Consider the following 14126-nt stretch of genomic DNA (forward strand, 5'->3'; position numbering starts at 1 on the left):
AGGGAAAGGGAAGGTGAAGGGCAGGGAGGTTAGGGAGTTGGGGGAAGGACTGGGGAGGGAGAAAGGAGGGAGAGGACTGTGATTGGCTGGGGGAAATAATTAAAAACTAATAATAAAATGATAATATATTAATAATTGGTTACATAAGTTATAAATGATTATTTATTAAAATGATAAAATGGCAATGAAAATGACATTTTCTACTCCATATAAAGTTATCCCTTATAAGAACACAACATTAGATATTACTGATTTATTCTTCAGAGGCAGGAAATTCTTTGAATATGTCTCCCACAGGAGTATAGACTCTCATTTTTCTGATCACCTCATTTTCTTATTCTCTGGAGTAGGAGCCTCTGGGACAGAGACATGAACAAAGTCTTGCAGCCAGCTTCTCTTTGCACACATTATGAGGAGACAAAGAAGAACATCCTGTTTGGGTAGGTTGAAAGAGAATCTCTCTGACTTAGAACACTACTGTAGTGTTTCAAGGTGAATCTTAACTACAATACAGTAAAGTGGTTTGGAATATAACTGGGACTCACTTTGTTAGATAATGTCAGGAGTATGTTCTCTGGTTTGTTTAACCTTTTATATATGGCTACAAGTTATAATAAGAGACATTTTAAGTGTATATGCATCAAATAAATAATCTAGTTTATAAACTACATGCTTAGGGAAAAACCAAGTTCATGTTTGATCAGAATATAATCCATGCACATATTATCTTTTATCCTTTCAGTCCCTACAGATTTTTATAGAAAGTTAATGGCAACATTAGGCAAGTGTCACTGATATGTCCCTAGATATACCCTGCAAAGAAGAGAATATGCCTTCAAAGTACAGGGAAGAACTATTCAAATATTCTTAGTAGATTTTATTTTATTTTCTTCCTTTTCTATTATCTAAAAATTGTCAAATTAAGAAATTAATGAAAATGTCGTTGCTATCAAATATAAAGTGTCTAAAGTTGAACAGAGAAAAAAAGTGTGGGAAGAAATGACAGGGTAGGAAATACAGATGAGACAGGTCAATGAACTATAAAGTAGGTATTCAACCTGAGAGGGAAAATCCAGATATATTAGTCTGAGGTATATTTCAATATTGATGATGGTAAATACTATTGTTCTATAAATGTTCATGCATTTTGGTAGAGAAAAGAACTGCATAAGAACAAATGTATAAGAAAATGTTTGAGAGAAACATTAACATATTAACAAACAAAAAGGAATCGAATTAAGGTCTAAATTCATAAACTGGATCAGTAGATAAGTTAGTGTTAGTGAAACTGAATGAATTGAGAAATATAAAAATATTCAAGTGCACAGTACAAAAAAAGTCACATTCTTTCAGAAAATTAAAAGGTACATATGAATACTGTAATTACATACATTGTCAAGGAAAATATGAATCACAGAGTGTTTAGGATTGTGGCTACAGAGCAGAGTGAAAGAACTCAGACCTCTTTGCAGACAAGCTGTATTAGCTAAAGTCACATGATGAATGTAGGCCAGAGTATACAATTGAAAATGTGTTTATTTCTGAAAGTGTATCATGAATTCAATTGTTGGGCGGTATTTGGATTAAAACAGAATCATATACTAGAACACAAAACAGCTTACAAATCCAGAAAATGAGGACATTATTATTTTAGTTATAGTTAATCATCCTACAGCATCTTGTATCAGTACTTATGTCATTAATTTTTCACAAAATGAATTGATACTGAGAAGACTAACAAAAAATGTATTTTCATTTTACCTTTATTTTTGTGTGCTATCTGTTGCCTTGTGTTTCAAAATTGCTTTCTTAGCATGTCGTAGAGATTCAGAAAATGTGTCCCCAGAGGTTTCTAAGAGTGTCAGTGCTGCTCTTACTGGAAAGCAGAACTCAGTTGGTTCTAATCAGTGTTAGGGTCTCAAGATGAGAACTAAATACTAGTTTATTTAGTAAAGAAAGAGAAATTGAAGTAATTCAGTTTTTGAAAGTTACTAATTGCTACATGTGCTTGCTAGCTGTTAGACAATGATACAAATTAGAATCAGCTAAGAAGAAGGAATATTATTGAGTCAATGGCTTCATAAGATTGACCTGTAGACAAGCTTGTATTATTATTAGTTATTATTGTTATCACTATACTCATTGATGGATGACTGACAAGGGAGGGAGGGACCATCCTGTTGTGGGTGGTACCATTTCTAGGCAGGTTGTATTGGATGGTATAACAGTGTAGGCTGAACAAGCCAAGAGATTCACACCAATATGCAGACATCCCCCATGGCTTTTTTCCACTTCCAGCCTCTAGATTCCTCCCCTTATTTTTTAATCATGATGAACTGTGGTCTGGACACAGATGCTAAAACAAACCCTCTCCTCCCAAGTTGCTTTTAGCTATGGTATTTTATCATAATAATAGAAATCCTAGCAATGACATGAATTTCTCAATAACATACACTGTTTTAAAATAATGAGTATATATTCTGATGAGTTGAACAATAGCTGTTACCATATAAAAGTATTTGTGGACGCTTAAAGAAATGAAGGTTTATTTTACTAATATATTTTAGAGCAATTTTAGGAAGAGTAAAACAATTTGTAGGTTTGCATAAGAAAAATTTTATTTTTAGATATAAAATTAATACAGAAAGGAAGTATAATGAATAAAAATGACAAAAAAGTAAAAGAAAAAGAATGTGTGATATTATTTAGATATGTAAAATTTCAATTAAGAAATTTAGACAATAATGATAAGGAAAACAAAGATTTTAAGCTTCAACTTCAACAGGAAAACAATAAGTTCACAGCACATCTCAAACATTCTTTTTAGAATAAGACATAAAAAATCATGAAAAAGGACCTCACTTGTAAATTGATCTGTAAGACAATGTCTCATGAAAAAGAACCTCACTTGTAAATTGATCTGTAAGACAATGTCCAGATTTCTTGGAAAACAACTATAAATGCTTTTCCAGATAATACTATATGGATACAGGAATAGTCCTTTTCTTAACTATTCTCTTTCTCAGACTTTAGAGATGACATTAGGTCATCAAGGTTTATGATGCCAGGCTAAAGACTTGGACTTGCATGGATTGAATAGCAAGACCTTGTCATATAAGAAACAACAAAAAAAGAAGAAAGAAAGAAAGAAAGAAAGAAAGAAAGAAAGAAAGAAAGAAAGAAAGAAGAAAGAAAAAGAAAGAAAGAAAGAAAGAAAGAAAGAAAGAAAGAAAGAAAGAAAGAAAGAAAGAAAGAAAGAGGGAGAGAGGGAAGGAAGGAAGGAAGGAAGGAAGGAAGGAAGGAAGGAAGGAAGGAAGGAAGGAAGGAAGGAAGGTAAGTCAGACACAGAGTTGTTCATGTGAAATAAAACCTGAACACAATTTGAGCTTCCAAGGGTAGAAAACACATAGTCAATTGAAAACATACTAAGAAGTGTGATTTTTGAATAAGAAGTAATTTTAAAACATAAGGGTTCTCAAAACAATTATTTTATGTTGCTTCACTTGATTATATTTTATCTTGGAGCTTTCATTTTTAAAATACCCATAAAATAGGATACTTACATTAAGACTCAGTAAAATGAAATGAGACACATAAAAACCTTGCTGTGTGTTCCACGATATTAGATGTTTTCATTTTTTGAATTATGAAGATACATTAAAGATAATACTATAAGTTAGACTACTTATATAAAATTAATTACTAGTATAAACAAGGGAAAGCATAAAACTGTATTATTCTAATACTGGAACAATAAGTAGTTTAAAATTATGTATTAGAATATATTTATAAGACAATCCATGGGTTTCCTAATAACAGATCTATTACAGTGTAGCATGTTCTGAACATGTCCATCCATATTTATCACTTCTTTCTCTTGTCCCATTTCTCTTACGAGATGGTTCTCTTTTCCACTTTTACATGTGTGTGTATGAACATATATATGTTCGACCACAGCAACAAGAGGAAATTCTAATAGTGTTGCAACTGCAGAAGATATAGTATACTTTGTAAATATATTTGTAAGTCATGGCTTAGATATTATAACAAATCAAGAAATAGCTACAAGAATGTACTGAACAAAACATTTGAACCAACCAAAAATGGACTAATGTAGACTCTTTCACTCATCAGTCTTTATATAAATTGATGGATTTGGAATAAAAGAAGAAAAATATTCTTTTTATCTAAATTTCTCTTTTATTTTTCTATTGTATTGCCTGTTGGCTTTATATGTTTTGTTTTGTTTTATATTTTTAGGATAGGATATCTTTGTGTTTCACTATTTAGAACAGGTTGGCCCTGAACTCAGAGATCCTCCTGTCTCTGCCTTCTGAGTGCTGGGATTAAAGTCATGGACCACCATATATAAGTTGTACTAATTCTCTTCCTACTCGTACCCTTCCCTATTTCACTGCCACCCTTCTTTACAATATGTCCCCTTTCCCATTCATATCTTCTTTTTATCTGTCATCAATTGAGAAAAATTAGAGTTACTTGTGTGAGACTGGGTGGGAAGTTATTCACTGAAGGAACAGGAATTTATCTCTGGCAATTCCACTGAAGAAAATGAAGCCCCTTTAATAACATGAATCAATTGCTCATAATTCTTTCTGTTACCTGCCCCATATTCAGCATCGCAGTACTATGACAATCCCTACACTAGTAGAGAAACAATGACAAATATCTTTTCAGGAGATCATAAAGTACTAAATATCTCTTGAGTAATGTAAACTGGAAATGTATCATTTGGATTTTTCTCTATTCCTACAGGTGTTCTGAAGACTCATGGCTCAGAAAAACTGCACCCAAGTCACACAGTTCATTCTTGTGGGCCTCACAAATCACCAGGAGTTGAACACGCCCCTCTTTGTGGTATTCTTGTCCATCTATCTTTTCACAGCCATAGGCAACCTGGGGCTGATCCTGGTCATTAGAACAGATGCAAGACTCAACACACCCATGTACTTCTTCCTCAGCAACTTGGCTTTTGTTGATTTCTGCTACTCCTCTGTCATTACACCCAAGATGCTCGGGAATTTCCTATATAGCAAAAATTTCATATCCTTCAATGCATGTGCTGCCCAGTTAGGCTGCTTTCTCACGTTCATGGTATCGGAGTGCTTGTTATTGGCTTCCATGGCGTATGATAGATACGCAGCCATCTGTAATCCTCTACTCTATATGGTCACAATGTCCCCCAGAATCTGCATCCAGCTTGTAGTTGCGCCCTATACCTATAGCTTCCTGATGGCATTGATTCACACTCTTCTCACCTTTCGCCTGTGCTATTGCCATTCCAATATCATCAATCACTTCTACTGTGATGATATGCCCCTTCTCAGACTTGCTTGCTCAGACACTCAGTACAAACAACTATCTATCTTAGCCTGTGCTGGAATCACATTCATTTCTTCTGTTCTGATTGTTTCTGTTTCCTACATGTTCATTATCTCTGCCATTCTTAGGATGCGCTCAGCTGCAGGAAGACGCAAAGCCTTTTCTACCTGTAGCTCCCATATGATGGCCGTGAGCATCTTCTATGGAACTCTTATCTTTATGTACTTACAGCCAAGTTCTGACCACTCCCTTGATACAGATAAGATGGCCTCTGTCTTCTACACAGTGATCATCCCCATGCTAAACCCCTTGATCTACAGCCTTAGGAACAAGGATGTGAAAGATGCTCTGAAGAAAATCATAGATGGTAGAAACCAGACTTCGGTGTTTAAAGAGCTAAGAAATTAATTTCAATAAACATAGATTTTCACTCTTGGTCTCCCCCCAATATTAGTAAAATGAGTTTAATATCTTAAAATTAATTGATGTTCAACAGAAATATTATTAAATCAAACATTTCTGTGTCATTTTTCTTTTTATTATTTTTTATTTTATTGAATTAGATTACTTTTCATATAATATATTCTAACTACAGTTTCTCTTCTCTCAAATTCTTCCAGTTCTTCTTCACCTATCCTTCAATATGAATTCACCTGCTTTCTGTCCCTCATTTAAAAAAAAACAGACAATTAAGGGATAATAATAAAATCTAATAATGTAAACAAAAACAAACCAATTGGACTAGGACAAACAAACAAACCTAAGGGAAAGAGCCCAAGAAAATGCACAAGAAACAGAAACAGATGCAAAAACTCATTTATTCCTGTATGCTCAGAAATCCCATAAAAATGCAAAACCAGCAGCTGTAATAAACCTGTGATGTAAAGGAAAAGAATTATTGAATAAAATAAACTAAATTAAAAGTAAAAATAAAAATAATGTCTTTATCAAACTCCTTCCTTCAGGACACAGGAAATCATAAAAAAAAGAGGAGGCAGGAAGTCTGTAATAACCAGAGGAGGTGGAGAATACCAAGTAAACAAGCCTTTTTTGGCACAAGAGAGTTGGCGCACATATCAACTCACAGATACAGAAGCAGTGTGCATAGGGCCTGCATGGGTGTGCACCAGATAGGGTCCTAGAGCTAGAAGGAAAAGTGAACACATGTCAACATCCCTAATCCTAAACTATTTCCAAATGATAACCACTTGCAAATGATAAATAAGTTTTCTCCAAGGGAGTCTCACTGGGAAAACAAACCACTCATAGGGACAGACCACGTTCCCAGACATATGTGGCCAACAGAAAATGAGAGCAGTGGTGTTTTGGAGTTTGTCTTGTAAGGACATGGAAAAATTTAAGAACTTTGCAAGATTAATCGCTGGTTAGGACACTGGGTTCAAGTAAAAACTAAAGATGTCTCAAGACGTTCCTAGCAGCTATGGAGAAGTGGTCCATACTCTGCATTATGCAAGACCAACTCCCTTGACCCTTAATGAACCCAGCTTGTGGTTTTTGCCTATATGTCAGCCCCAAATGAGGAAGGGGAGTTCTCCCTACTACTGTGTCATATGTAATAGATGAGCTCCCAGCCTGGCTGGAGAATAAACCTTGCTTTTGCATTCTGGACTTGACTGGATTCTGGTAGTCTCTCTGTGGGTCTCAACTTGGGCCCACTCTTATCTGAACTTTTTTTTTAATTTTTCAAATGTATTCTGTGTCCTTTCTTCATAACATTTTTTCCTGACTTTAAAATAATGACTCCAGTTCCCTCCTGAAGGTAGTTTTCAGGGAAATATACTCTACCTGTTTGCTTCCAAAATGTTTCTGGTATTCAGGATAAGCTGTGCCTCTGGCAGACAACCAATAAATTAATCTTTCTTTCTTCCTTGTCTTCTACCTTAAATTCTTTCTACTCCCTTTTCCATGATGATCCCTGAGCCTTAGTGGTATTAGCATAAATGGTCATCTTGGCACTCAGTCTTCCCTAGTCTCAGCATCTCTAGTAATGATGTGTCACTGCATTTGCTGCCACGAAAATTTTTGCACTGAAGACTGCTTGTCTTTCTTAGAGATGTTTTTATCCTGTTTAGATTTCAATAAAAACACCATAAACTTGTATATTAAATAATAAAAGTAGGTTTTCTCACTATTCTGGATTCAGAGGTCCAACAAAGATCAAAGTTCTGTCGGATTCAATTAGTAGTAGCTAAGTCTCTCTTTCTGACATTCTCGGTCATTACAGATACTCTATGGGTTCAATAACCTCATCTTTATACATCTTTATAAGGGGAAAGAAAGGAGGTAGTAAGGGAGTCGGGGAGATAGAGGTAGACATATTGATTAAAAATACATTCTCTGGTCTGTCTTTTCTCAGAAGGCAATCGTGTCATCACAAAGCTCCCACCTCCATGATGTCTTCTAACGCTAATTGCATCTCACAGGTACCATCTTAAAAGACTATTTTTTAGGGGTTTAAGGTTCAACACATGATATTTGGGAGAAAAAAATCAGTCCATAGGAGGATCATTGTCCCTAATATATTAAAATCATATTCTTTCCATGGTGTCTCCAAGAGTAGGCCAATGAAGCAATCAAAAAGACTATCAGGGAGCCTGAATGGGTGCTACACACTCTGCCCCCGTCTGGGCACTGTGTGCTACAATACAGTTCTCGAGCTTCGGGCAAGGGCCTGGAGGTTGAAATACAGAAACAAACACACACAGAGACAGACAGACAGAAACACGGACCTCTAATCACTGGTAAGAAGCCCTTTATTCAATAGCACCATGGAGTCTTATATACCCAACAATCAAGTGGGCCAACAGGTGAAAACCTTATCCTCTGATCCTCCAGGCAAGGCACAGCTTTTAGTAACTCTAATCAGAGAAGGCTCTAGCAGAGAAGAGCAGCTGAAGACCAGGACTTCAAATGGTCCCAACAAATGGGACCAACCGTGTAGCTTGGTCTCTTAGTCAGGCATCTAACAGTAAGAACAGGACCTTTCCCTGTGACTTAGGTTATTTTTGGTAACCTGTTAGCCATACTAGATTACCCGGTCCTGCTTCAAGAGAAGGGGAGGAGCTTGGTACTGCCTCAACTTGGTATGCCAAGCTTTGTGCAAACCCATGGGAGACCTGTCTCTTTCTCAATGGAAATGGAGGAGTGGGTAGGTAGACAGGTAGATGGCAAAGGGGAGGGGACAAAAGGAAAGGACGGAGAAGACTCTGGTTGCTTTGTAAAATAAATGAAAAAACGTTATTAAAATAAAAAAACAATGATGCATTTTAGATCATATAGTTTAGTGACTAAATCAGTATCAGAAACCAACAGCCTAGAAGAAGAAACACATTGAGTATTTCAAAACAGCAAATTAACACAGCATTATGTTTTATGATCCTCTAAAGTAGATTTTTGCAACTTAGTTCTTCCAAATATATGCAAATTTAAAGAATTATCACATGGCAGTTCTTTTGCAGTTGTTGTTTTACATAACTTTTATTGTGCTTTACTTTATATGCAATGTTTCTTTTTTTTAAACTATTACTGGTTCTTGTGGATTCCACATCACACTTTCCAATCTCACTTATCTCCCCGTTTCCTCGTATCTGCCTACTGCCCATGCAACCTTCCCCCTAAATCGAAACCAAATGTAAAAGAAAAGCCGAAAACCAAGCAGAAATGATATAAATAATGAAAATCAGAAAAAAATGACAGTTCCCAAAACAGCATATAAGGCAAAGATATGAAAAAGCAGAGTTTAAGATCTGTGGTTTCTGCAAACCAAAAAATTATATTAATTATCTCTCACCTGATTTGGGGTATCTATGCCCCAAAGACATAGACTATAATTTTTTTTGACTAATTCTTCTTACATCATTCTTTTAAGTAGATCCTTTGGGATAGTTTCACTGATAAAAATCCATAGTTTGTTGCTGTTCAAGCATTACATGCAGAAGAAATAGAACTCAGGTTTTCCAAGTAAGTTCAGTAAACAGGTTTTGACATTAGTGACAAATATGTATTTTAAAATTGAAGACCATAAAGATCTTTAGACTGAAAAATTTTAGGTAACATTTTCTGAAATAAAGAAAAATAATTTATTCTTGTATTATTTTAATTTACTTTAATATACTTCATAGTATATAGAATATATAATTAGATTTTGGTGGGGAAGTATTTGAAAAATCTAAAATCCATTAAGTTATTTTGAAAAGACTAGACACCCAAAGGAAAGATTCTAATCTATGTCGAAACCTCACTTCTTGAGGTTTTGAAATTCTGTCTTTTGATACCTGTAATGATAAAAAATACATCAGTGCAGACAAAGGAATGTCACCAAGGCCTCAGTCCACAAAAACTAAAAGTACAGAAGCCTAAATAATTTTGAGAGTGGGAATCAGTCTCCCCAGGAAATGTTACACAAATTGGTTGTCCAATACTAAACAGTCAGCCATGAAAATATATGTATAAATCATGTTATACTAACTAAGGATGTTGTTTTGTGTATTTTGGATTATAAATGTATAATTATATGCATATAAAAAAGTAATTAATGAAAAGAGAGGTCATGAATTTGAACAAGAGCAAGCAGAGTTATAAAGGAGGTATTAGATGGACAAAATGGAAATGGGAAATGATATAATATTATAATTCTAAAAACATACTAAGCAATTCAAAAAATGAACTATCTATTGTGTGACAGACTTAGAGTACCAAGAACATCCACTGGTGTAGACAAGATCAGAGATTTGTCTAACTTACGTGCATTTTGTGAGGAAGTACTCAACATTTGTGTTGTATAAATTCTAGGAAAAAACAGGTCATTTGTAACACTTTCTCTAAAGAGGATAGAGTTTCTCATGACTTTGATTTAGTATTAAAAGATGCATGATGTTCAAGCAAATGCATACACAATTTTGTAAGTATATGTGCATGCATATTTTTTTTGCACAGGACTATAAGTTCAAAACAGTTGATGGAAGTTCTGGGTATAAGGAAACATGACACTCTATTTCAGAAAAGCAGTAAAATAAATTATCCCAAGAAACCAGAAAATGGTTAAAGGGAAGCCATGCATGTTTTTGTTCCTACAGTTGATAGCAAGAATGACAGACCTTGGGTGGAAAAATGAGAAGAGCTAAACATACCAAATGAAACCCTATGAGAAGGTGAATATGCTGTGCTTTTCTTGAAACATTTTTAGCAAAGAAAAACAAGAGTCAGTAATCTTTCAAGATTTAGACAGTCACATCTCTATATGAGGTATAACTTTGAATATTTTCACATTTTGTGACAGTTTTTTGTTTTTTTTTTTTCTCTATTTTGATTTTTCAAGACAGGGTTTCTCTGTGTAGCTTTGGCTGTTCTGGAACTCACCTTGTAGACTAGGCTGGCCTCAAAACAACAGAAATCTGCCTGCCTTTGCTGGGATTAAAAGCACGCACCACCATTGCCCAGATTTTAAGACATTTGCAACACTTGATCATAGTTAAAAATAAACCTCATGTCACCATCAAGCAGATATACAAGCTAAAGTATATTTTTTTTTATTTGAAAATGTTTTTTTTAAATTGAAGACTGATAACCATTTCTATGTTGTGGGAACTCCTACTGGCCTATTTGGGTGTGGTCTGAGATACTGTAAGCACAAACCAAAAGCATGCATGACCCCTTTTTTAACTGAATTTGGTTCCTAGCTTCCAGCACCCAGAGAGGACCATGGATCTCTTCCCTTACTGTGAATTTTATCCCCAATCAAATAACTTACCTACATTTTGGTGCCCAATATGGGGCTTGAGTCCACAACTCTGAGATTAAGAGTCTCATGCTCTACATGCTAGCCAGGCAATCAGCAAAAGTCTTATTTGCAATATTGGGGCAACTTACTTTGGCTAAGACCTAAAGTATCTGAAAGAATATTTTTTATTATTTATTTTTATTTTTTTCTTTTTATTGTTTATTTATTTATTAAAGATTTCTGCCTTCTCCCCACCACCACCTCCCATTTCCCTCCCCCTCCCCCATCAAGTCCCCCTCCCTCATCATCCCTAAGAGTAATCCGGGTTCCCTGCCCTGTGGGAAGTCCAAGGACCACCCACCTCCATCCAGGTCTAGTAAGGTGAGCATCCAAACTGCCTAGGCTCCCACAAAGCCAGTACATGCAGTAGGATCAAAAACCCATTGCCATTGTTCTTGAAGTTCTCAGTAGTCCTCATTGTCCATTATGTTCAGCAAGTCCAGTTCCACCTCCTCCCTTCCTCCCATTTTCCCCCTCCCCCCAATTCCCCTCCCCCTCCCTCTCCAGTCCAAATAGCAGTCAGGGTTCCCTGCCCTGTGAGAAGTTCAAGGTCTTCCCCCTTCTATCCAGGTCTAGGAAGGTAAGCATCCAAACAGACTAGGCTCCCACAAAGCCAGTACATGCTGTAGGATCAAAATCCAGTGCCATTGTCCTTGGCTTCTAAGTCAGCCCTCCTTGTCGCCATGTTCAGAGAGTCCGGTTTGATCACATGCTCCATTAGTCCCAGTCGAGCAGCTTGTGTATTACCGGCAGAGGGAGGAATGGGCCAAGGTCAGCAGAGAGCTAATTTAGATAAGTTGTCAAAGAGAACAGACACAATCACCTTAGGACTGATAACCACAACCCAAGGGAAAGAATTAATTTCTCAGAGAGTACAGTTCTTAGTCCTTCCAGGAAGTGACTCCAAGTCTAAGCTAGGCTTGCCAAGTCTGTTTTTGGACAATCAACTAAAGCTCCCTTTGTCCTTTTGAGAAAACATAGAGTCACTCTGACTCCCAACATGTAATAAACTATGATGGTTTCTGTAGAGTATATACTAGATATAGAGGTAAAGAAGAGAAATTCGTATGTTTTTTATGGGAGCAAAATGTAGTTTATTTTATATAGAAATGGTGATTTCATTAGGATACATTCATTTTTTTATTTTACCAATGTCAACATCTTCTCATTTGTTTTACATATTCAAAGAATTAATGTTGAATTTTAAATAATAAGTAGAAACTTCAGGAAAAGATTGAAGTAGTAGACTGGCTATTATCTTATTTTCAGTTTAGACTGAGAGAAATGTCTCTAAGAAAATACCTCCTCGTAATCTTCTCTTGTTTTGACTCCAAAAGGCTTAATCATTTTCCAATTCAGCTATTACTTTCATATTAACAATACAATGGTGTTTCACTACATTAAGCGAAAATATTCTTGTCAAAATGTTGGCCACCTTTTTTTCTATTGATTTGCACACAGATTTTGTGAAGACTCATGACTCAGATAAACTGCACCCAGGTGACAGAGTTCATTCTTGTGGGCCTCACAGATCGCCAGGAGCTAAAGATGCCTCTCTTTGTGGTATTCTTAACCATCTATCTTTTCACGACAGTTGGCAACCTGGGTTTGATTCTGGTCATTAAAACAGATGCAAGACTCAACACACCCATGTACTTCTTCCTCAGCAATTTGGCTTTTGTTGATTTCTGCTACTCCTCTGTCATTACACCCAAGATGCTTGGAAATTTCTTGTATCAAAAAAATGTGATATCCTTCAATGCGTGTGCTGCACAGTTAGGCTGTTTCCTAGCCTTCATGACAGCTGAGTGTTTGCTATTGGCTTCCATGGCTTATGACAGGTATGTGGCCATTTGTAACCCTCTACTCTATATGGTCCTAATGTCCCCAAGGATTTGCCTTCAGCTTGTAGCTGCACCCTATTGCTACAGCTTTCTGGTAGCCCTGTTTCACGCCATCCTCACTTTTCGCCTCTGCTATTGCCATTCCAACATCATCAATCACTTCTACTGTGATGACATGCCTCTTCTCAGGCTAACTTGTTCAGACACTCACTCTAAACAGCTATGGATCTTTGCCTGTGCTGGCATCATGTTCATATCCTCTCTACTCATTGTATTTATTTCCTATACATTCATTATTTCTGACATCCTGAGGATGCGCTCGGCTGAGGGAAGACGCAAGGCTTTCTCCACATGTGGTTCCCACATGTTGGCAGTAACCATTTTCTATGGAACCCTCATCTTTATGTACTTGCAGCCCAGTTCTAACCACTCTCTAGACACAGACAAAATGGCTTCTGTCTTCTATACAGTGATCATCCCTATGTTGAACCCTTTGATCTACAGCTTAAGGAATAAGGAAGTGAAGGATGCCATGAAGAAATTAATTATCTTTAGGAACCAAAGCCTTATGTCATGAAATTAAGAAAATGACTTGAATAAATAATAATGGTCTATGTGTGTTCTCTCTTTTTCCAATAAAATATTATTAACATGTCTACTTTTTCAATATTTCTTTCATTTCTGAAATGGGAAATGTACAACAAAAATTATATGGTGATAAGATTTTTTTTTTTTTGAGACAGGGTTTCTCCGTTGCTTTTGGTTCCTGTCCTGGAACTAGGGTGATAAGAATTTATATCAAATTCCAACTGAAAAAATTACAATCTGTTCTTTTTTGTTTTTTAATTATAATTTTAAGATTATAGTATAATTACAATATTTTTCCTTCTATTTCCTCCATCCAAAGTATATTCCTTCCATATATCCTTGGAACTATGTGTGTAGCTTCTGATTTTACTGGAAGACACAATCTCACAGTAGACTCCTGGGTCCACTGGCTCTTATATTGTTTCTGCACCCTCTTCCCACCTTTCCCAGGGTTCCCTGAGGATTAGGTACAGGAGTGTTTTGTAGATGTATTTATTGGGAAGGGAACCCATCACTGCCCCCTTAGGTTTGCCACATCAGGTTTGGCATTATCG

The 14126-nt window shown here is 36.0% G+C and overlaps 2 protein-coding genes across 2 annotated transcripts; both read left to right on the plus strand.

Moving 5' to 3' along the window:
• The first annotated feature begins 4788 nt into the window (after window positions 1-4788).
• LOC130863458 (olfactory receptor 1044-like) lies at window positions 4789-5748 on the plus strand. The gene has a single exon (XM_057753461.1). It carries the CDS (start codon window positions 4789-4791, stop codon window positions 5746-5748), a length of 960 nt encoding a protein of 319 aa, XP_057609444.1.
• Window positions 5749-12616: 6868 nt separating this feature from the next.
• LOC130869873 (olfactory receptor 1044) lies at window positions 12617-13561 on the plus strand. Its single transcript, XM_057762341.1, has one exon. It carries the CDS (start codon window positions 12617-12619, stop codon window positions 13559-13561), a length of 945 nt encoding a protein of 314 aa, XP_057618324.1.
• Window positions 13562-14126: the final 565 nt, after the last annotated feature.

Source organism: Chionomys nivalis, chromosome 2, assembly GCF_950005125.1.
Source record: "Chionomys nivalis chromosome 2, mChiNiv1.1, whole genome shotgun sequence".
NCBI lineage: Eukaryota > Metazoa > Chordata > Mammalia > Rodentia > Cricetidae > Chionomys > Chionomys nivalis.

Bases quoted from the DNA above. Each gene is read 5' to 3' on its own strand.
- LOC130863458 (XM_057753461.1), top strand. From the start codon at position 4,789: ATGGCTCAGAAAAACTGCACCCAAGTCACACAGTTCATTCTTGTGGGC.
- LOC130869873 (XM_057762341.1), top strand. From the start codon at position 12,617: ATGACTCAGATAAACTGCACCCAGGTGACAGAGTTCATTCTTGTGGGC.